Below are 22,944 nucleotides of genomic sequence, written 5' to 3' on the forward strand. Positions count from 1 at the left end.
TCAGGCTCCAAATCTGACAGTTTAGGGCCTGCGCAAGACGCACGCCCAAAGTTCTTTGCTCCAGCCAATCCAACTCTTTCTCACTCTTTCTTTTGCTTTATCCCGTTTTTTTTATTATCATTTCTGTTACCAAACTCCGTCTCTAGGGAGTGGGAAAATGGGCAGAACAAAGCGTCTGGGGGTTTGAAGCTCTTTTGGAACCTCGATCCAGAGCCTTTGTGGAGCAGCCAGCTGGACATACAAAGAGAGGGGGGGGGGCTGGAGAGAGAGAAAAAGAGAGGGAGATAGAGATGTGGGGGCAAAGAGGTGTGCAAAGCCCAGGATGTGGGAGTGGTGCTTGGTTTTGAAGCAGGGGGGGAAGGGGAGTGTGCTCCTCACTAGAGCCTGTTTTGAGATGCATTGAAGCAGAACTCCTGCCTTGCCCCCCTGCACCCTATCCTTCATCCTCCGTTCCTGGTGTAATATGGCCAGTGTCATCAAGCCTTTCCACTCTTACCCAACCTAACCCTGAAGATCCTCTATCAGTGCTCCAACATCCTGACCCATGGTTAGACCATCCCTTCCAAGCTTTTTGACAGGCGACAAGAGCCAATGGTTTAGCACTGCCGGTATTGATGATGGATATTTGATCCACTCGGCTGGCAAGTTTTCAGCAGGCCTCCGTTGCCAATTTGTTATAGGTTTCAAAAGTATACATTTTTTGTTGAGGGCTTATACAGGGGAAAACCCCCCCAAAAATGGTTGAACTGGTTCTAAATCCCTCAAAGCCTGAATTTGATTAAGGCTCCCTGTCCAACGAGTGGAACTGGGAACATCCAAACCTCCAGTGAGTCCCCTCACTACCCTGGCTTGGCTGGCTGCTTCACCATAGCTGGGAAATTAGTTGTTTTGGGAGGTAGAAATTTGCTTGGTGCAGGGTTGCCCTGGCAACTGCCGATGTATTTTTGGGGCAGAGGACTGGATTTTCTCACTGCCGACCCGGTCTCGCTCCATTACGCCCTTTGTGCGAGGCCAGAAGGTGCTGTCAGTGCCCCACACACTCTGGGACAAATCCAGAGTCCCGGGAGCCGGCGTCGCCTCTTTCCTCTTAGCCCTCTCTCAGGAGGGGATTACCTCCTCCCAGGGTGAAGACGAAGGCCCAATTTAGAGGTCAGAGTGCTCTCCAATGGCCTCTTGTCAGCTCAGACCCGACGGCCCATCACGGGGCAAAGCGTGGCTCTTCGGGGATCCCTCTGTGATTGTGGGGAGAGGTGTCCAAACATGGGCCACCTCCCGGGGAAGGGGTTACGATGTCGGGCTTTAAAAAGACTGTGGTGGTAATGATGGAGTGAGAGATGTGTTGTCTGTGGTAGATGGTCACTGTGGTCCGAAGGAAAGATGTGTGTGTGTTTGGTGGTCCGGTCAGTTCATACACAGGGAGGACAGGACATACCTGTTGGTCTTGCTTTTTGTATCAAATGGAATCCGAGTGATTTTCAATGGAAAAGCTCAATGAAGTGTTGAAGAAATGGTTAACGATGCAAGAGGTGTTTGTACTATTGACTTGGCACAGACATGTTCCTGAAATGGAATAGTGATAGCCCATTGAACTCAATCGTTAGACTTTGAAGCTGAATTCACACTGGAAAGATGATGTAGCCAATCAGATATTATAATCAGGGTGGTTTTATGAGGTTTACAGTTTGGTTAGCTATGTATCGTAATGTGTACTGCTCACTGCTAGACTAGATGCATACAGCAGAAGGTTTCCCTGAATGCATCTCCCTGCCCCATAGTGACTTTTAGTACATCAACGTCAAGTCTGTCATTGTCCATTAGCGGTTGTTGGGCACAAAGAGACAATTGTCAAGTGGTTGTTGGGATAAAACCCATGATCAGGTCTGATGTGTTAGCCCAGCATGGTACCTCTGTTACCTCTGTTCCCCCAAGTCCTCTCGTCTCCAACCAGCTGGACTGGATAGTGGTTGTTGAAACATCGGACCAGAACGTTTCGACAAGGTTGTTGTAAAAAAAAAAACTTTTGTCTGATTGTGATCGCTGATCTAAGATGATGTACGAGGGCTCATACTGTGCGAGCAGGCGGCTACAAATTTGCCTTGCTAGTTGCACTAGTGGGGGGTGGGCAATGGGGATTTGAGTTGCCTCGTTAAAGGAAGACCGCGAGTGAAAAAAATAACCCTTTGTGGCCCCTTTTTTTCCCTTTCCCTTCTTATCAAAGGGAACTGGCGTTCTTCTGGCCAGATAATTGATACGTGAGCTCCGAAAATTGAAATTGTCACCGGTGAAAATGAATTATCTACACCTCAACAAATGAGAATGCACCGGCCTTGATGTCTAGTTTTGTTCCATCTTGCATTTGGCTTTTCATGGCATATTGTAATATTCCTTGTTGGAAAAGCATGAATATCCTCCAACAAAGGCTTACCCTTTCTTGCATTGATGCATTTAGAGTTTTCAGAGAGGGTCTGAAACACTCCCTCTCCAATCCTTGGTCTAAAGCGCTATGGGGAGAAAAGGGGGGCACACCGTTAACAGATACCGCCTGCCTACTTTAGTCAGTCTCCCTTGAAAAAATGATCTCAGAACAAACCAATGGGTGGGGAGGCGTGATGCATATCCAATCCCTTTGATGTTGCGGAGTGGAGAAAGTGGAATTGTGCTGGACTTGATCAGTCAGCTGGTAGACACTTGATTAATGGAACTGATCAAGCTTTGGTAAAACAGGCTTCTCTGTATCCTCCCCTTGCCCCAAACTCTCTTCCCTTTCTCCTCCCCTTCCAGGCCTTGTTTTCTGTCCCCCTGCTCCGTGCAGAACGAATGACACATGCTGTTGGAGGAGACAGGACCCCTTGGTCCCCTTCTCTTCGCTCCTCTCCCAGTATGGGGCCTGAACTTGTTTTTCAATCATTGTTCCCCCCCAACATATTCCCCCCCCCCCCCCACCAAAAAGAAAAAAGAGGCACACAGAAAGAGAAGTGAGAGAGCAAGGAGAGAGGCAAAAAAAGAAAGAGGGAGGGAGGGAGGGAAGGAAGGGGAGCACAAAAGCCAGGGTGCAAGGAATATAAAGAAAAAACATTCTTTATAACAATCTCCAAATAATTTAACGCAGGGAGGTCTAAGAGTTGTCTGGGGAGAGACTAGCTGAGATGTGCCTGTTGGGGCTCTACCAGGGGCAGAGATTGTGCGCTAGGCACGGAGCTTTGGCGTAGAGCTGTCATCCAGATAGGGAAGACGCAGAGGCTAGAAGATGCAGGTTGGAATGTGTCTGCTCTGGGCGACCTGGCTCTATACCTGGGCGGAAGGGTCACTTCAGTGCCAATGCACCTGTCTACCTGAGCCAGGATTGGCCGAGGGGTCAAAGACACAGGTCAAGGATCATAAGGAGCATGTCCGTCATCGATTGGAGCATCGGCCTCATAGGGACAGGCCACACCGGAGAAAAGGTAAGCACCACCCTTCCTTCCCCCCTGACCTTGCTCAAATGTCTTTTGAGGGAAACCTGTACCATAGTAAAGAAGGTTTGATGAGCTCAATAGTGTTGTGGAGTGCTAATGCTATTAGCTCAGACGGTTCTCTATGTTCCACTATATCCATCTTTGGTGCAGTTCATTGCAGTATAGAAGTTGTGGAGTTAGGCTATATCATGAATTAGTAATGCTTTCCTGCTATTAGGCGTCTTATTGATAATGCATTACTGATTAGGTCATGTATATCTGATCGACTGTCGTTGTATCAAAAAATACATACTAATGAAAATTGAAATACATAAATTATCAGTTCTATATGAATTATGCAAGCTTGTCATTTGCATATGAAGTGTATTATTTCTTTGTATAGTGAGACAGCTATGCCTGCCCCAAGCTGTTATGAGAGACATTGCACTCAGCATGTGTCCCAGTGTGTGGACCAATGCGTGACATCTTTAAGATGGAAAACACACAAAAAAAAAATGTATTTGGACGATTGATAGAAAACCAGTATGAGTCGACTTGGGTCAGATTCATCCAAGTTTACTCTTGTTCCTGAATTGGCATCAAAATTGTTGAAGACCTCATTAACTGCAGCCAATAAGTTTGTTCTATGGCATTCTTCTTTCAACTTGTCTTTCGAAACAATTGTGCCTCAAACAGTTGACTTAGAACTTCTTCGTGTTTATAAAATATCTACTGGGTACATTTTTTGAAGCCATCCTTCAGCACATATTTACATTTTACATTTAAGTCATTTTTAACCCAACATCATTTCCATGCCATGTGGTTAGAGCGAGCCTTCCTTCTTCAGCCTCTCCAAACCTTTTGAACATGTCTGGAAGCTGGCCGGGGCCATCTAACCCGAGTTGTTGGATCAATATAAGCTTCCGTCACCTCGACTGGGCCTTTTTAGACCGAAACAATGGCCGGTTCTCTAAACAACACTTTATTTATGTGTTTGTTGGAGGGAATGGACTTCCATTGGTAGTTCTCCCTTTCTCTTCTCGCCATCTCCCTCCGGGAGCCCTGTTTTTACAGGATTTGGGGTAATTGGGATCAGTATCTATTAGCTCCTAAAGTTGTTTTTCTTTTCTCCTCACAGCTATGCTCAAGCCGGGCCTCCTTGTTTCTGCTGTAATGTATCACTAGGTGATGACATCTGAGTGTCTTTGTAGAAGGGTGTAAAGGAGAGATGTTGTATCCATGTTGGTTCAATTAAAATGTCTCAATTAAAACTCTAAGCGCTAAAAGAAAACATCAGAATGCATCTGTTATTCTTAAGGCCTACTCTGCATGCATCTGTAGGCTAGAGCAAGTCAAACCTCTCCATAAGTCATTTCAATCAGTTGATAAAGGCTATTGACATGAGCAGATGTTATTGTGATCGCTTCTATCTACAAAACAATTCCTAGCATTTCCCATTTTTTGCTCTGCAACGTCTTATTTTCAGATTAAATTCCACCATGATTAACCATGAGATATGACTGCAAGAGATGTAGAATGTCACCAGTTCATGAAACATGAGATGAAGTCATTTCCATGTATTGTTTAGAAGCATGGGAGCCTCCTCATTTTCTGTCGTTCCATGCAGTGTTGACAGAACTGCTGCTACAAATTGTTTTCAACAAAAAAAAGACGACCATTCCACATTTATGGCTGTATTACACGGGAGTGTACAAAACATTAGGAACACCTGCTCTTTCCGTGGTATAGACTGACCAGGTTAATCCAGATGAAGGCTATGATCCGGTATTAATGTCGCCTGTTAAATCTACTTCAAATCAGTGTAGATGAAGGGGAGGAGACAGGTCAACGAAGGATTTTTAAGCCTCAAGACATGGATTGTGTATGTGTGCCTTCAGAGGGTGAATGGGCAAGACAAAATGTTGAAATTCCTTTGAAAAGGGTATGGTGGTAGATGCCAGACACACTGGTTTGAGTGTATCAAGAACTGCAACGCTTCTGGATTTTCGCACTCAACAGTTTCCGTGTGTATCAAGAATGGTCTACCACCCAAAGGACATCCAGCCAACTTGGCACAACTGGGGGAAGCATTGGCATCAACATGGGCCAGCGTTCCTTTGGGATGCTTTTGACACCTTGTAGAGTCCATGAGATTCTGAGAGCAAAAGTGGGTGCACCTGAATATTATGAAGGTGTCCCTAATGTTTTGTACACTCGGTGTATAATCATTCAAAGAATGCAGGCAACCAAATATAAAAGCAACCAATATAGCTTATGAGGATCAACATTGCTGTAGGCTACCCGAAGTGATAACCTCAAATTGGCACTTCAAATGAGGGAACATTGAAATAGATGTAAACAGGCTTCAACGTACCCCAGATGCAAATGATCTTAGTATTCTATGAAAAAGTGTTGCATTTGAGGAAACGATGTATGTTCAAAGTAAACCACAATAGCCTATATCCTGTGTAGACTATGTGGCAGTGCTTTTATTCGTCTGCAACTATCCCAATGATGTGTTGGTGATGAAAAAGGTTGCTTAAGCTACTCATGCGACGAAAGACACATTTTCAGCCTGGGAATTAAAACGGGGGAGTGGCGCATTTTTTAGGCGGTGACTTGTTGCCACTTTGCCTAACTCTTCTATTCGCATGGTAGTCACTTGGGACTGTTGCTAATTGCATTGGTGCTCTCTTGGATTTAGATAAGGTGATAATCAATGTGTGATGGAATGGAAAACGAAACACTAATGGAATCATCTGGAAAATCTTAATCAATCTGGAGAAGAAACCTCCTCAAATGGAACTTGGATTTGAGCGTAAAACAGGAAACGCGCCACCTCAAGTGAAGTAATATTCACCAGATAGGTGAACGATGCGATAACGATTTGTTTACATACCTTGTTGACCTAACATAAAATGACGGAACAGGTGTTTATAAGAATGTTGGTAGTTTTCGCAGCTCTTGGAAACCTTGCAGGTAAGGCTGTTATTTGTATATGATACATGTAATGTACTGTAGGCATATGGTAAACATATCAGCTTTTATAGTTTATTTAATTATTGCTAGCAATTTGAGTAAATAAAGTTCATTATAAAAGTTTCCCCTGCCTATATTTCCACCCTTTTTTTCAATGGCTCTGTTATTGTGGCCTGGTTTGTGAGGCCTTGTTGAAGGAATGGAGCTCATGCTCAAAATACGTTTCTAGTGGTACCAGACACCGTTTGTTTATTGATAGGCTAAGCTTTTTAACACCAGGCTTTAGCCATATGTGATACATAGCAAATAGAGTTCTCTCCTGTTTGTGATGGTTGTTTGTTTCCCCTGCTTGCTTCAAATAATGTTCCAACTTTTCAATGGCACTTTGTTGTTCAGTAAGTAATGAACAGTTGATGTAGCCTACAGCACCCTCCGAGTCAGTCCATCTGTTTGACACAGTACTAGGCTATTGTTATTCCAATCTTTATGGAAGTGGCCATTTAGAAAATAGTATTAATCTACTCTTAAGGTTTTGTAAATAATATGCATATTATGCAAATATTTAATTAAACTGCTTTCAATTTTTCAAAAATCATTTTATGACTTAAGTGTGGGCTCTCCCTCAGGAAATAGCTTTGTCTGAAACAATGTAAAATTTGCAAGCCACTGACAAAAATGTCTTACCTCGCAATCAGGGGTAAACATATGGCTAGCCTAGTGTTAAGATTAGCTGATTGTAACACATCTGAAATCCTATCAAAATAATTTTGACAGTCTTTGAAAGCATATCATCTCGTACATGATGAAAGCATCCATCAGATAACTGTTCCAGTTGCAATGTTCATTATCAAAATCAACACAACCATATATAGCCTACCACAGCTCAATGGCCAGAGTCCAATTTTTATCCAATAGTACATAGCGCCAGTGTAAGCATCAATAGTGTTTTGACATTGCCACTCAATAAGGGCATTGTCGTCGGGGCAATAATAGCAGGGGTCCACAGCCACGCACTCAGTGCACAGGTGACAGATTTCCCTTTGAGCCCTCTTGATTGTGTTTGCGTGAAGGAATTTTGTTCTATTGTTTAGTGTGTGGGTGGGGGGGCTTGCGACTGGTTTAGCTTCCTGTCCCATACAGGACGTACAGCAGAATCCCCCCACTTCCTCCAACTTGGAGTCATCCAATACCACGGGCCGAACAATGGAATACCAATGATGCTGTCCTAAGAATAGGCATTGTTTGTTGGTAGCCAGTGTCTATGCTTGTTTGTGGTGGATGCTTTTACTTAAGTGTGTGAGCTGACCCTGAACTAGGGGCCACTCTCTGGGTGTGGTGTCTCTACTGTAAAAGCCCACTATTACTGACTCTTAAGTATACCCTTGTTCCACTTTAAAAGGGGACCACACACTTCAGACTACTTCAGGCAGAGTTTGTTTGAGACCACTTTGTCCTCACTACCTCTCCATCTGTCATTAGCCTTTGAGTCATACTGTACTACATTGTTGCTCTCCAACACAGTAAAACTTGTTTTTGAAGGTGGGAGTTGCTTATGGCATGAAAAGCATTGGCGAGACTCCCAAAGGAGATGCTTGTTACATTTACATTTACATTTAAGTCATTTAGCAGACGCTCTTATCCAGAGCGACTTACAAATTGGTGCATTCACCTTATGACATCCAGTGGAACAGCCACTTTACAATAGTGCATCTACATATTTTAAGGGGGGAGGGGGTGAGAAGGATTACTTTATCCTATCCTAGGTATTCCTTAAAGAGGTGGGGTTTCAGGTGTCTCCGGAAGGTGGTGATTGACTCCGCTGTCCTGGCGTCGTGAGGGAGTTTGTTCCACCATTGGGGAGCCAGAGCAGCGAACAGTTTTGACTGGGCTGAGCGGGAACTGTACTTCCTCAGTGGTAGGGAGGCGAGCAGGCCAGAGGTGGATGAACGCAGTGCCCTTATTTGGGTGTAGGGCCTGATCAGAGCCTGGAGGTACTGAGGTGCCGTTCCCCTCACAGCTCCGTAGGCAAGCACCATGGTCTTGTAGCGGATGCGAGCTTCAACTGGAAGCCAGTGGAGAGAGCGGAGGAGCGGGGTGACGTGAGAGAACTTGGGAAGGTTGAACACTAGACGGGCTGCGGCGTTCTGGATGAGTTGTAGGGGTTTAATGGCACAGGCAGGGAGCCCAGCCAACAGCGAGTTGCAGTAATCCAGACGGGAGATGACAAGTGCCTGGATTAGGACCTGCGCCGCTTCCTGTGTGAGGCAGGGTCGTACTCTGCGGATGTTGTAGAGCATGAACCTACAGGAACGGGCCACCGCCTTGATGTTAGTTGAGAACGACAGGGTGTTGTCCAGGATCACGCCAAGGTTCTTAGCGCTCTGGGAGGAGGACACAATGGAGTTGTCAACCGTGATGGCGAGATCATGGAACGGGCAGTCCTTCCCCGGGAGGAAGAGCAGCTCCGTCTTGCCGAAGTTCAGCTTGAGGTGGTGATCCGTCATCCACACTGATATGTCTGCCAGACATGCAGAGATGCGATTCGCCACCTGGTCATCAGAAGGGGAAAGGAGAAGATTAATTGTGTGTCGTCTGCATAGCAATGATAGGAGAGACCATGTGAGGTTATGACAGAGCCAAGTGACTTGGTGTATAGCGAGAATAGGAGAGGGCCTAGAACAGAGCCCTGGGGGACACCAGTGGTGAGAGCGCATGGTGAGGAGACAGATTCTCGCCACGCCACCTGGTAGGAGCGACCTGTCAGGTAGGACGCAATCAAGCGTGGGCCACGCCGGAGATGCCCAACTCGGAGAGGGTGGAGAGGAGGATCTGATGGTTCACAGTATCGAAGGCAGCCGATAGGTCTAGAAGGATGAGAGCAGAGGAGAGAGAGTTAGCTTTAGCGGTGCGGAGCGCCTCCGTGATACAGAGAAGAGCAGTCTCAGTTGAATGACTAGTCTTGAAACCTGACTGATTTGGATCAAGAAGGTCATTCTGAGAGAGATAGCGGGAGAGCTGACCAAGGACGGCACGTTCAAGAGTTTTGGAGAGAAAAGAAAGAAGGGATACTGGTCTGTAGTTGTTGACATCGGAGGGATCGAGTGTAGGTTTTTCAGAAGGGGTGCAACTCTCGCTCTCTTGAAGACGGAAGGGACGTAGCCAGCGGTCAGGGATAAGTTGATGAGCGAGGTGAGGTAAGGGAGAAGGTCTCCGGAAATGGTCTGGAGAAGAGAGGAGGGGATAGGGTCAAGCGGGCAGGTTGTTGGGCGGCCGGCCGTCACAAGACGAGATTTCATCTGGAGACAGAGGGGAGAAAGAGGTCAGAGCACAGGGTAGGGCAGTGTGAGCAGAACCAGCGGTGTCGTTTGACTTAGCAAACGAGGATCGGATGTCGTCGACCTTCTTTTCAAAATTGTTGACGAAGTCATCTGCAGAGAGGGAGGAGGGGGGAGGGGAGGAGGATTCAGGAGGGAGGAGAAGGTGGCAAAGAGCTTCCTAGGGTTAGAGGCAGATGCTTGGAATTTAGAGTGGTAGAAAGTGGCTTTAGCAGCAGAGACAGAGGAGGAAAATGTAGAGAGGAGGGAGTGAAAGGATGCCAGGTCCGCAGGAGGCGAGTTTTCCTCCATTTCCGCTCGGCTGCCCGGAGCCCTGTTCTGTGAGCTCGCAATGAGTCGTCAAGCCACAGAGCGGGAGGGGAGGACCGAGCCGGCCTGGAAGATAGGGGACATAGAGAGTCAAAGGATGCAGAAAGGGAGGAGAGGAGGGTTGAGGAGGCAGAATCAGGAGATAGGTTGGAGAAGGTTTGAGCAGAGGGAAGAGATGATAGGATGGAAGAGGAGAGAAGCGGGGGAGAGAGAGCGAAGGTTGGGACGGCGCGATACCATCCGAGTAGGGGCAGTGTGGGAAGTGTTGGATGAGAGCGAGAGGGAAAAGGATACAAGGTAGTGGTCGGAGACTTGGACGCATGTAGCCTAAAACGCTGACCCAAGATCAGATTGTACAGGGCCTCCCGTTACGTGAGTTAAGAATGGAAGGTCATCCATGACTTGTGTTTGTTTGTGATATTACTAGAATGGGTGTATGAATCAGTACATTCCTTTCCTTCTATCAGGTCCCAAGGGATATTAATGCAAAGTTAGTTTTTTTGAGTGTCCATGAAGTTGAAATAGTCTATCCACCTCTCATTTCATGGCTTACGGCCAGACCAGCCTGAATATGCCCGATCTCAGAAGCTAAGCTGGGTCAGAACTGGTTACTACTTGGTTGGGAGACCTCTTGGGAATATCAAGGTGCTGTAAGCTTTTTGCTCACTAAAGTATACTGTTATAAACAACAGTAATAATATCAGGGCCATTTTAAAATGGAATGGCTATTCTAGTTCCTCAAAGTGTTTTGAGTTACATGAACTTGAAATAGTCTATCCAACTCTTGTTCCATGGCTTACGGCCATACCAGCCTGAATACGCCCGATCCCGTCCTCCTCACCCCATTCATTGCTAAATGAATAGTATGCATAGTAATAGTAATAAACTATTGCCAGAGCTTCTGTGAATGAACAGATGCAATAGCCTATTTTGACAGAACCTTATTTTCTCCAACATTTCTCCATCCACTGTTTTTGTTCCCTCCAGGTTCCAGGCTGAGGGCGGAGGTAGTGGAGGTAACCCCGCTGATCGTCCACCACCCCTCAGACGTGGTGGTCAAGGTAGGCAGCCCTGCCACCCTCTCCTGCCGTGCCGAAGGCACACCCGAGCCCTCCATCGAGTGGCTCCGCAATGGCCAGCCCCTGGAGATGGACAAGCTGGACAGCCAACCCATCGTTCTGTCAGAGGGCAGCCTGTTCTTCCTCAACGTGGTCCCTGGGAGGCGGAGTCAGTCACACGAGGGTGTGTATGCGTGCGTGGCAAAGAACAGCGCAGGCAAGGCCACCAGCCGCAATGCCTCTCTCTATATCGCAGGTAAGACTGTGGGGAATTCTTTCAAACTAGATGGACATGCATTTATCTTGTCATACAATTCCTTCAGAAAGTATTCACACCCCTTGACTTTTTCCACATTTTGTTGTGATACAGCCTGAATTTAAAATGGATTAAATTTAGATTTTGTGTCACTCGCCTACACACAATACCCCATAATGTCAAAGTGGAATTATGTTTTTAGAAATGTTTACAAATTCATCAAACATGAAAAGCTGAAATATCTTGAGTCAATAAGTATTCAACCCCTTTGTTATGGCAAGCCTAAATAAGTTCAGATGTAAACAATTTGCTTAACAAGTCACATAATAAGTTGCATGGACTCACTCTGTGTGCAATAATAGTGTTTAACATGATTTTTGAGCGACTACCTCATCTCTGTAACCCACACATACATCTGTAAGGTCCCTCAGTCGAGCAGTACATTTCAAACACAGATTCAACTGCAAAGACCAGGGACTATTTCCAATGCCTCGCAAAGAAGGGGGCACCTATTGGTAGATGTGTAAAATTAAAAGCAGACATTGAATATCCCTTAGCTTAGAGCACGGTGAAGTTATTAATTACACTTTGGATGGTGTATCTATACACCCTGTCACTACAAAGATACAGGCATCCTTCCTAACTCAGTTTCCTGAGAGAAAGGAAAGCGCTCAAGGATTTCACCATGAGCCAACGGAGACTTTAAAACAGTTACAGAGTTGAATGTCTGTGATAGGATAAAACTGAGGATGGATCAACTACATTGTAGTTACTCTAGAAATGCTACCCTAAACGATAGTGAAAAGAAGCTTGTACAAAATACAAATATTTCAAACATGCATTCATTCTGTTTGCAATAAGGCTCTAGTAAAACTGCAAAAGACATGGCAAATAAATTAACTCTATGTTCTGAATTCAAAGCATTATGTGTTATGTTTGGGGAAAATACAACACATCACTGAGTACCACTCTTCATATTTTTAAGCAGGTGGTGGTGGATGCATCGTGTTATGGGAATGCTTGTCATCAGCAAGGACTAGGGAGGTTTTTAGGATAAAAAGAAACCGAATAGAGCTAAGCACAGGCAAAATCCTAGAGTAAAACCTGGTTGTCTGCTTTTCAACAGAGACTGGGAGACAAATTCACCTTTCAGCAGGACAATAACCTAAAACACAATGCCAAATATACACTGGAGTTGCTTACCATGGCAACATTGGATGTTCCTGAGTGGCCTGGTTAATTTTTGAAAATCTATGGCAAGACTTGAAAATGGCTGTCCAGCAATGATCAGCAGCCAATGTGACAGAGCTTGAAGAATTTTTAAAAGAACAATGTGCAAATATTGTACAATCCAGGGGCCTCATTTATCAATCATGTGTAGGCACATCTGTGCATAAACCATGCGTTCCACGCAAAGTGTGAGATGTGTCAATATGCATGTTTGCTTGAGAGTGTTAGTAACTTTACGCACAGCTATGACCATGCATAATGCTCAATGCCAAGTGGTGGAATAAGGGAACTTCTTGTCAAGCGTAGAATGGGGAAAATATATGTTGAACATTTAAATAAAATTGAGAGTAATAATAGTTGTATTTCCATTGTGAATTCATGAAACATATCTTGACAGTCATATAACTTGAGTACATTAGTGCATTTGTCACAATAATCATTTTTTATAAAATACAGTAATTTGTTAAATTAGAGGCACGTGTGAAAGTGAAACCATTGATGAAATACTATAAAAGACTGAGATAATGGTAAATGGCACTAGGCTGATCTCACTCTATTTGAAGATTTGGCACGCTGCATTTCGTAGAAAGCGCGTTTATAGAGACAGGTGGGATTGTTTTTGGCAGAAAGTACAGATTGGTTTTGGGAAATTATCTGATGAACCAATTTGCGAGGATTTAAGACCTACTTTAAAAAGACAAATGCATGCCATTCCAGTGCAAATCCAAGTGCTATCCACTCTCGGGTTTTGGCAACATGCACTTTTCAGCGGGAGCTTGCCGATCGGCATCTCACAACCAGTAGCGGATTTAGGTATAGGCAACATGGGCAGCCACCCAGGGTGGCAACTTGCCGGGGGCGGCACGGGGCGCCCTCACCCCAAAATTTGTAATGGTGACATTTGACTCGATCGGTTTTCCATCGCTTATTTGCAAGTCACGTCAATGATATTATGTCACTATGTGGGACTGTGGGTCAATTAAACTTGTCGGAGTGGGCGCCCTAATTCTAGTTTGTGAGCTAGGCAGGCAACTGCCTGGGAGGTCTCCCACACAGAAGTACGAGATGGGGAGGGGGGCGGGAGTAGGTTAACCTCAGGTCTCCCCACTGGAAGCCCGAGGTAGGGAGAGCGGGGGAAATCTATCAAATAGCGCACCTCTAACTTTGTACAGTACTAATGCAATTAGTAAAATTAGTCACACTACAAAATGCTACCAAATAAATCACAATTCATTCACAATACTTTGAATATATAGTTTCACAGACATATTGTTGCATTTTGTTCTGGTTTGTGTGAAATCGTTAAGAATAATATAAAACCAGTCCAAATGTATCCAAATTTGTGGACTGCTCTCAGAATTTTTCTTGCTCTTCCAGTCACCTTAGCTCAAGCAGAGAGGCCCTTTTCAAAGCTAAAGTTCATCAAATCCTACCTGAGGTCCACCATGTCACAGGAATGCCTTAGTAGCCTTGCTGTCATCAGTATTAACCATGCAATTGCTGAGCAGATGTCTTATGATGATGTAATCGATGACTTTGCATTAAGGAAGGCAAGAAAGGTCAGGGTTTAGATGGCAGTTGAGCAATTTAGTTTGTGTTTCTTGTTTGAAGTGCAGTAGTGTAATAATCATGTTCTCTTTATAAGTGTGTTATTCTATTTGCGTGATATAGGATTTGTGCAGTTTAGTGTTATGTGTGTTTGTTAGCTATAGGGTAATAGTGTAATAATTTGATCTTTTTTATTTGTATTTATATACTACAATGTGTTTTTATTTGTCTTTGTTACTTCTTTTTGATATTTTTGAGTCTTATTTTTTAATATGTTTTCAATATTTATTTTGTTTTAAATGTTACGATTATTTATTTGTTGTTCCAAATGTCAGAATAAAAATGAGTTAGTGCAGAATGGTGCTTTTTTGTTTGTTGGCGGGGGAGGGGGGGGGGGCGTTCGCCCAGGGAGCCATACAAGCTAGAACCACCACTGCTCACAACCCTCAATGTTTTGGATACAAACACCAGCAAAACGAACTGTAACATGCCATTTTCATACACCATCACACAACAGGTTGAAGTCGAGAGTTTTTTTTTTTTTTTTTTGCCAATAATGGGTTCCCAAATAGGAACGGAGCAATAGAACGCATCCACGTGACCATAAAAGCGCCATCCTAAAACGATTTCAGCTATGTCAACAGAAAAGGTTTCCACTCTTAATGTGCAGGCGATAGGTTATGTGGTGAGCAAAAGACGCTGCGGAATGTGGTGGCCAGGTGATACGCACAACTCGTTCATTCTGCAGAACAGCTATGTTGGCCTCGACGCTTACAGGAAGGAGCTGTTGAGGATGGATGGCTTATTGATGAGTGTTGCCTGCTCGTTTGAAGTATATTTGCCATTGCTAATGTACCTAATTGGCTCAATGGTCCTCTCTTTGTTGCTATGTTTGAATTTTTACTGGTCAAGCCACAACTGAGCGAGCCAAATAGAATATTTTGGTTGTACTCAATCTCTGACACTAGCACCTGGATTTCATTCTTGGAAAAGTATTTTTTTCTACGATTTTTTTGTTTGCGGGGTTGTATGTCATGGTACGCCATTTTATTTTCCCCACATGCTTTAAAGGGATGATTTTGACCATATATGGTTAATTAGGGACATTTCGAAATGCAAATAGCCTTGGTCGTGCACTGAGGCTGAGAACAATTGGTATTTATCAATGGTGATCTCCTACCGGTGTGCACTCATAGGATTGTTTGATAACTCAAACATTTTCTATGCGTATTAACATTCTAAATTCCTTTTCGTAAGTTGTATTTTAGAATAGTTCCTCCCAATATTGTCAAATGAGGCTCCAGGTGTGCACAGCTCTTAGATTTACTCCTGACATCTCAGGAGTGTGAATACTTGAATAAATGAGCTATTTCTGTATTTTTCTTTAAATAAATTGGCAAAAAAATGTGTCAAGGGTTATGAATACTTTCTGAAGGCACTGTAAATGTCAAGATACCATGCAAAAAATAATTGCACACTACGATGAAGAGAGGTACCATCACACTGTTATGGATCATGTGAGTGAAGAGACTATGTATCGGTCTCCGCAGTGTGCGGTAACTAATAAACCACTCAAGATATTGATTAGCTGAATCAGGTGTGCTAATACTGAGATGGAACCAAAACCACACAGGCTGCTCTCCAGGACCAAGACTGTGGAACCCTATGCCAGATGGATGTGAAACTGTGGCCTTAGAATACATTATATTGTCTTGGTTGTATGGCTCTTTGTGGCTCCTACATCCTGTCCCATTCACTTCCTCTCTACCTCCATGCTGATCTTTAACATTATATCAAGCTGATATATGATCTTTGAGGTCAACGGGATGCCCCCAGTATCCACAGACCCACAGAATCCTGCTCCAGAGGAAGAGAGAGCGAGATTGTCTTTGTGATTACAGAGAATAAGTAAGGGGGTCCAATGTCAATGAATACCCCCTCTCCAGGACAAACACTGTTAAATGACCCCTGACCCCCAGCCTCTGTTTGCACCCAAAACAGGGTCACCCAGAGACCACTGGATTCCTGAGCTGGATGGTATAATTAGTGGCTGATTGACTTGTTGGGGGAACTTCCCTGGAGCAGTACATTTGGTGGTGGAGCCATTGGGATAATAGACAGTGGTACTTAATTTAGATTCAGTTGGCAGATCAACAGTACTTTAGAGAACAGTAGCAGAAGGATTGTGGTATATTTAGAAATGAACCTTTTATTTATCTGGATTCGTTTCATTAAGATAATGGTGCAATCGTGACCTTTGTCAGTATAGTTGTATTGGTTAGGACAAGTAGCCTAAACAGCAATAAACCATGCATTACCGTTAATTCAAGAGTTGGACTAAGTTAATTTCCGGCTAATTATTAAGTTGAAGAATACACGTATCTACATTTGAAAGAATTCCAGCTTAAGATCATTCCTTAATATTTTGCTGAACAAAAAATTGGAGATATTCTACTAGTACTTTATGGCACTAGACCATTGTGTGTCCAAAAATGTTTTGTCTCATGATTCCATTTGGTGTTGCAATGTAATGGTATCAGTGAAGATTTAAACAGGCATCCTAAACATGTTGTAATTTATACATTCAAGGTGAAAGGCCATAGTTTCTGTCCTTTTGGATATAGTGGGAGGAAGCTCCTTAGACCTTCAACCTAAATGGTTCACAGTTACTCTTAATGATTGAGTAAACATGACTTGTTCCTGTCAAGAGGTCAGGCCTGTCTGTCATGTACTTGTGGGTATGTCACTGTAGACAGGTCAAGTTTGCTCTATGAATTGTTTAGGACCTCTGAGGAACAAACAGTACCAGTCAAAAGTTTGGACACACCTACTCATTCAAGGATTTTTCTTTATTTTTTACTATTATCTACGTTGTAGAATAATAGTGAAGACATCAAAACTATGAAATAACACATATGCAATCATGTAGTAACCAGAAAAGTGTGAAACAAATGAAAATATATTTTATATTTGAGATTCTTCAAAGTAGCCAGGCTTTGCCTTGGACAGCTTTGCACACTCTTGGCATTTTCTCAACCAGCTTCATGAGGTAGTCACCTGGAATGCATTTCAATTAACAGGTGTGCCTTGTTAAAACTTTATTTGTTGAATTTCTTTCCTCTTAATGCGTTTGAGTCAATCAGTTGTGTTGTGACAAGGTAGAGGTGGTATATAGAAGATACATTGGGGCAAAAAAGTATTTAGTCAGCCACCAATTGTGCAAGTTCTCCCACTTAAAACGATGAGAGAAGCCTGTAATTTTCATCATAGGTACACTTCAACTATGACAGACAAAAGGAGAAGAAAAAAATCCAGAAAATCACATTGTAGGATTTTTAATGAATTTATTTGCAAATTATGGTGGAAAATAGGTATTTGGTCACTTACAAACAAGCAAGATTTCTGGCTCTCACAGACCTGTAACTTTTTCTTTAAGATGCTCCTCTGTCCTCCACTCGTTATCAGTATAAAAGACACCTGTCCACAACCTCAAACAGTCACACTCCAAACTCCACTATGGCCAAGACCAAAGAGCTGTCAAAGGACACCAGAAACAAAATTGTAGACATGCACCAGGCTGGTAAGACTGAATCTGCAATAGGTAAGCAGCTTGGTTTGAAGAAATCAACTGTGGGAGCAATTATTAGGAAATAGAAGACATACAAGACCACTGATAATCTCCCTCAATCTGAGGCTCCACGCAAGATCTCACCCCGTGGGGTCAAAATGATCACAAGAACGGTGAGCAAAAATCCCAGAACCACACGGGGGGACCTAGTGAATGACCTGCAGAGAGTTGGGACCAAAGTAACAAAGCCTACCATCAGTAACACACTAGAGCTTTGGACTAGTAATCGGAAGGTTGCAAGTTCAAACCCCCGAGCTGACAAGGTACAAATCTGTCGTTCTGCCCCTGAACAGGCACTTAACCCACTGTTCCTAGGCCATCATTGAAAATAAGAATTTGTTCTTAACTGACTTGCATAGTTAAATAAAGGTTAAACATTTTTTTTTAAATAAACTACGCCGCCAGGGACTCAAATCCTGCAGTGCCAGACGTGTCCCCTTGCTTAAGCCAGTACATGTCCAGGCCCGTCTGAAGTTTGTTAGAGAGCATTTGGATGATCCAGAAGAAGATTGGGAGAATGTCATATGGTCAGATGAAACCAAAATATGACTTTTTGGTAAAAACTCAACTCGTCGTGTTTGGAAGACAAAGAATGCTGAGTTGCATCCAAAGAACACCATACCTACTGCGAAGCATGGGGGTGGAAACATCATGCTTTGGGGCTGTTTTTCTGCAAAGGGACCAGGACGACTGATCCGTGTAAAGGAAAGAATGAATGGGGCCATGTATTGTGAGATTTTGAGTGAAAACCTCCTTCCATCAGCAAGGGCATTGAAGATGAAACGTGGCTGGGTCTTTCAACATGACAATGATCCCAAACACACCGCCCGGGCAACGAAGGAGTGGCTTCGTAAGAAGCATTGCAAGGTCCTGGAGTGGCCTAGCCAATCTCCAGATCTCAACCCCATAGAAAATCTTTGGAGGGAGTTGAAAGTCTGTGTTGCCCAGCAACAGCCCCAAAACGTCACTGCTCTAGAGGAGATCTGCATGGAGGAATGGGCCAAAATACCAGCAACAATGTGTGAAAACCTTGTGAAGACTTACAGAAAACGTTTGACCTCTGTCATTGCCAAGAAAGGGTATATAAGAAAGTATTGAGATAAACTTTTGTTATTGACCAAATATTTATTTTCCACCAAAATTTGCAAATAAATTCTCTGGATTTTTTTTCTCTCATTTTGTCTGTCATAGTTGAAGTGTACCTATGATGAAAATTACAGGCCTCTCTCATCTTTTTAAGTGGGAGAACTTGCACAATTGGTGGCTGACTAAATACTTTTTTGCCCCACTGTAGCCCTATTTGGTAAAAGACCAAGACCATGTTATGGCAAGAACAGTTCAAATAAGCAAAAATAAACAACAGTCCATAATTACTTTAAGACATGAAGGTCAGTCAATTGGGAAAATTTCAATAACTTTTAAAGAGTCTTCAAGTGCAGTCACAAAAACAATCAAGCGCTATGTTGAAACTGGCATCAAGCACTATGAGGACCGCCACAGTGAAGGAAGACCCAGAGTTAACTGCTGCAGAGGATAAGTTCATTAACACGAGCAATGGACATTAGACAGGTGGAAATATGTCCTTTGGTCTGGTGTCTTTGTGAGATTCAGAGTAGGTGAACGTACACTTTTTTTTGGTTACTACATGATTCCATATGTTATTTCATAGTTTTGATGTCTTCACTATTATTTTACAATGTAGAAAATAGTAAAAATAAAGAAAATTCCTTGAATGAGTAGGTGTGTCCAAACTTTTGACTGGTACTGTATGTGGTTGTTGATGGGGCGACACTGGACAAAGGCACTATTTATTCCGTGTAAAGAATATCTGAATATTTGGAGCTGTGTGATGTATGGTAATGGTTTTGTTTTTTAAAAATCATTAGATGAGGTTATTGTAAGTCTTGCTTGTTTTTGGTGGTCAAAAATCTCATTTGTGGTCGGCACGTTTCCCAGGCAATGTTTATGAACTACAGGCTTGTAGACTAACTTTGACGTTTTCATACAATGTACTGTTATGGCATTGTGCACCAGCTTGTCTCAGACTCACTGCTTATGAATGGACCTCCTCTGTCGTGTCTTCTCCCAGCTCTCGGTGAAGACTTCCGGGTGCAGCCCGGTGATGTGGAGGTGGCTGTTGAGGAGGTGGTGGTGATGAACTGCAGCCCGCCGGTGGGACACCCCGAACCCAACGTCACCTGGAGGAAGGACGGGGTCCCCATCAACAACACTGACTCGCATTACACTGTGAGACCTCCTTAAACATAGCTACATGCTTTTTAGGGGGTTTGTATGGTTTGGAAATTGGAAATGAACACTGGGACAGTTGTCAGTCTGCATTTCATTGCAGAAAATGTATTTTCAAAACATGTAGCTTTTTCTATATTTGAATGAATTGATCTAATTTTAGTTAATTCCCAGAGGTGGCAGGAGCTGAAATTTACTGTTTTGTGTATTACTTATTTCTCCAATCCCGATGTGGTATCATCGTCCTTCTGTAGCTCAGTTGGTAGAGCATGGCGCTTGTAACGCCAGGGTAGTGGGTTCGATCCCCGGGACCACCCATACGTAGAATGTATGCACACATGACTGTAAGTCGCTTTGGATAAAAGCGTCTGCTAAATGGCATATATATCCTTTTACCAATAGAGGGCATTGTTGTACAAAAGTTTGATTAAAACCACAGGCTGCTTCATTCATTTTCCTTCTTCATTAATAAAAGAGGACCTATCATCTTGGACCAAAAATTATGATCATTTATCCTCTGCAATGGCATATTCATTGGCCTTCTGGCTAGAGGGTCAGCGCTGAGATTTGACTGTTGAGAGTTCAATCCCTGGCTGAGTCATACCAAAGACAAAAAATGGGACCCAATGCATCTCTGTTTGGCACTCAGCATTAAGGAGACAGATTGGGGGTAAGGCCCTGTGATAGACTATCGCCCCATCCAGGGGTTGTACTTGTACATCAAGATGTTCACTCTACAGAAACAGGAGATAGGCTCCTGCTCCTATGAGCCGTTTCAGCTCACACAAGCCAAGGCTTGTACAAGGCTATTTATCCTCTGCAATAAACGTTATTTATTTATTTTTTACTATATGTGATTGCTACCCGTGTGACCTATAGGCGCTGAATGGGAAGTTGATCATTGCCCCAGCCCAGAAGAATGACTCTGGCGTGTACATCTGTGTGGCTTCCAACACAGTGGGAGTAAGAGTGAGCAGGGCTGCCCGCCTTTCTGTCCTAGGTAAGATAAACCCTGATCCCATATACAGTACATCAGTGTTTTAGCAATAACCTTTTCGCACTACTGAGCCAAGCTGTACTGCGCTGGCCTGATTATGCATCCACCATTGCCTATGCCGTTCTGTATCATCACTCATTCATATATCTTTATGTACATATTCTTCATCCCTTTACACTTGTGTTTATAAGGTAGCTGTTGTGAAATTGTTAGGTTAGATTACTCGTTGGTTATTACTGCATTGTCAGAACTAGAAGCACAGGCATTTCGCTACACTCACATTAACATCTGCTAACCATGTGTATGTGACAAATAAGATTTGATTTGTTGCTGGAAATGACAATGTGAAAAGAACGGAGTCAGCACAGTACAGTTTGGGTCTGCACAACATTGTGGAAAAGGTATGTCATGCCGCTAAGAATGTTTGCTATTGATAAAAGGGATAGCATGGAATTGAATGCATAGAGGTATGATATGACTAACCACACTTTTCATATTTGTCCGTGCTTTCTCAATCCCCAGCCAAGCCGGTGTTGGTGCTGAAGCCTCAGGATGTGTCGGTGGGGACAGGGGAGTCTGCCCAGTTCTACTGCGAGGCTAAAGGAGACCCCATGCCTGCTGTGGAGTGGATCCGCGAGCAGGGCCCTCTGCCCAACGGCAGGTCTGATTCTTGCATTCAACTAAAAAAGCTTTGTCCATTAACTGTACATTGGACTAAAAACTGTCATTGACATGAGGTGTATATGTAACATTTTTTTTTAAACAATCTCTCAGCTACTCCACAGCACAGTCAGTACATATGTCATGAAAGGCAATACTTAGTATACTGTTCAATAATATGTCATTCTTTGATTTCTAGTAATTGCATGCAGTTGCAAGAGTGAATGTTGTACTGATTTCTGTGTCATGTCTGTAGGTATCTAGTGAATCCTGACCAGAGCCTCCAGATCCACTATGTGACGTCACTGGATTCTGGGAGGTACACCTGCACAGCTGTCAACGACGTGGGGGTGGTCACCGCCAGTGCACAGCTAGTGGTGGAGGGTAAGAGCGCTTAGGTTGGGCCCTCAACGCGACGTTTATGTGTTGTGTATTGGTTGAATATGTAATGTACCGTGTTTATGTTGTGTACAGCAGGGCTGTGTGTCTAAGCCAGTTTCGCCTTGGTGAAATCAAAGTTTATCCTGTCGTTCCCTATTTCCTTACAGCTAAATGTAATCAACTCAGCAAAAAAAGAAACGGCCCTTTTTCAGGAACCTGACTGTCAAAGATAATTCGTAAAAATCCAAATAACTTCGCAGATCTTCATTGTAAAGGTTTTGAACACTGTTTCCCATGCTTGTTCAATGAACCATAAACAATTAATGAACATGCACCTGTGGAACGGTCGTTAAGACACTAACAGCTTACAGACGGTAGGCAATTAAGGTCACAGTTATGAAACCTTAGGACACTAAAGAGGCCTTTCTACTGCCCAGGGTCCCTGCTCATCTGCGTGAACGTGCCTTAGGCATGCTGCAAGGAGGCATGAGGACTGCAGATGTGGCCAGGGCAATACATTGCAATGTCCGTACTGTGAGACGCCTAAGACAGCGCTACAGGGAGACAGGACGGACAGCTGATCGTCCTCGCAGTGGCAGACCACGTGTAACAACACCTGCACAGGATGGGTACATCCGAACATCACACCTGTGGGACAGGTACAGGATGGCAACAACAACTGCCTGAGTTACACCAGGAATGCACAATCCCTCCATCAGTGCTCAGACTGTCAACAATTGGCTGAGAGAGGCTGGACTGAGGGCTTGTAGGCCTGTTGTAAGGCAGGTCCTCACCAAATATCACCGGCAACAACATTGCCTATGGCACAAACCCACCGTCGCTGGACCAGACAGGACTGGCAAAAAGTGCTCTTCACTGATG

At 43.8% G+C, this 22,944-nt stretch overlaps 1 protein-coding gene across 3 annotated transcripts in view; it reads left to right on the forward strand.

Annotated features, from left to right (window-relative positions):
- Window positions 1-3,070: 3,070 nt before the first annotated feature.
- LOC123999644 (roundabout homolog 1-like) overlaps window positions 3,071-22,944 on the forward strand; it is a 32,819-nt gene continuing 12,945 nt past the window's right edge. Inside the window, exons 1-6 of one of the 3 annotated variants that reach the window (XM_046305606.1) lie at window positions 3,071-3,443; window positions 11,045-11,371; window positions 19,867-20,024; window positions 20,904-21,024; window positions 21,544-21,682; window positions 21,938-22,065. In XM_046305606.1, coding sequence (XP_046161562.1) covers window positions 3,248-3,443; window positions 11,045-11,371; window positions 19,867-20,024; window positions 20,904-21,024; window positions 21,544-21,682; window positions 21,938-22,065 — 1,069 coding nt within the window. In that variant the 5' untranslated portion in view covers window positions 3,071-3,247. Of the gene's footprint in view, window positions 3,444-5,169; window positions 6,414-11,044; window positions 11,372-19,866; window positions 20,025-20,903; window positions 21,025-21,543; window positions 21,683-21,937; window positions 22,066-22,944 lie in introns of those variants that run through there. The other 2 variants (XM_046305605.1, XM_046305607.1) reach the window with 2 other exon arrangements.

Source organism: Oncorhynchus gorbuscha, linkage group LG16 (genome assembly GCF_021184085.1).
Source record: "Oncorhynchus gorbuscha isolate QuinsamMale2020 ecotype Even-year linkage group LG16, OgorEven_v1.0, whole genome shotgun sequence".
Taxonomy (NCBI): Eukaryota; Metazoa; Chordata; class Actinopteri; order Salmoniformes; family Salmonidae; genus Oncorhynchus; species Oncorhynchus gorbuscha.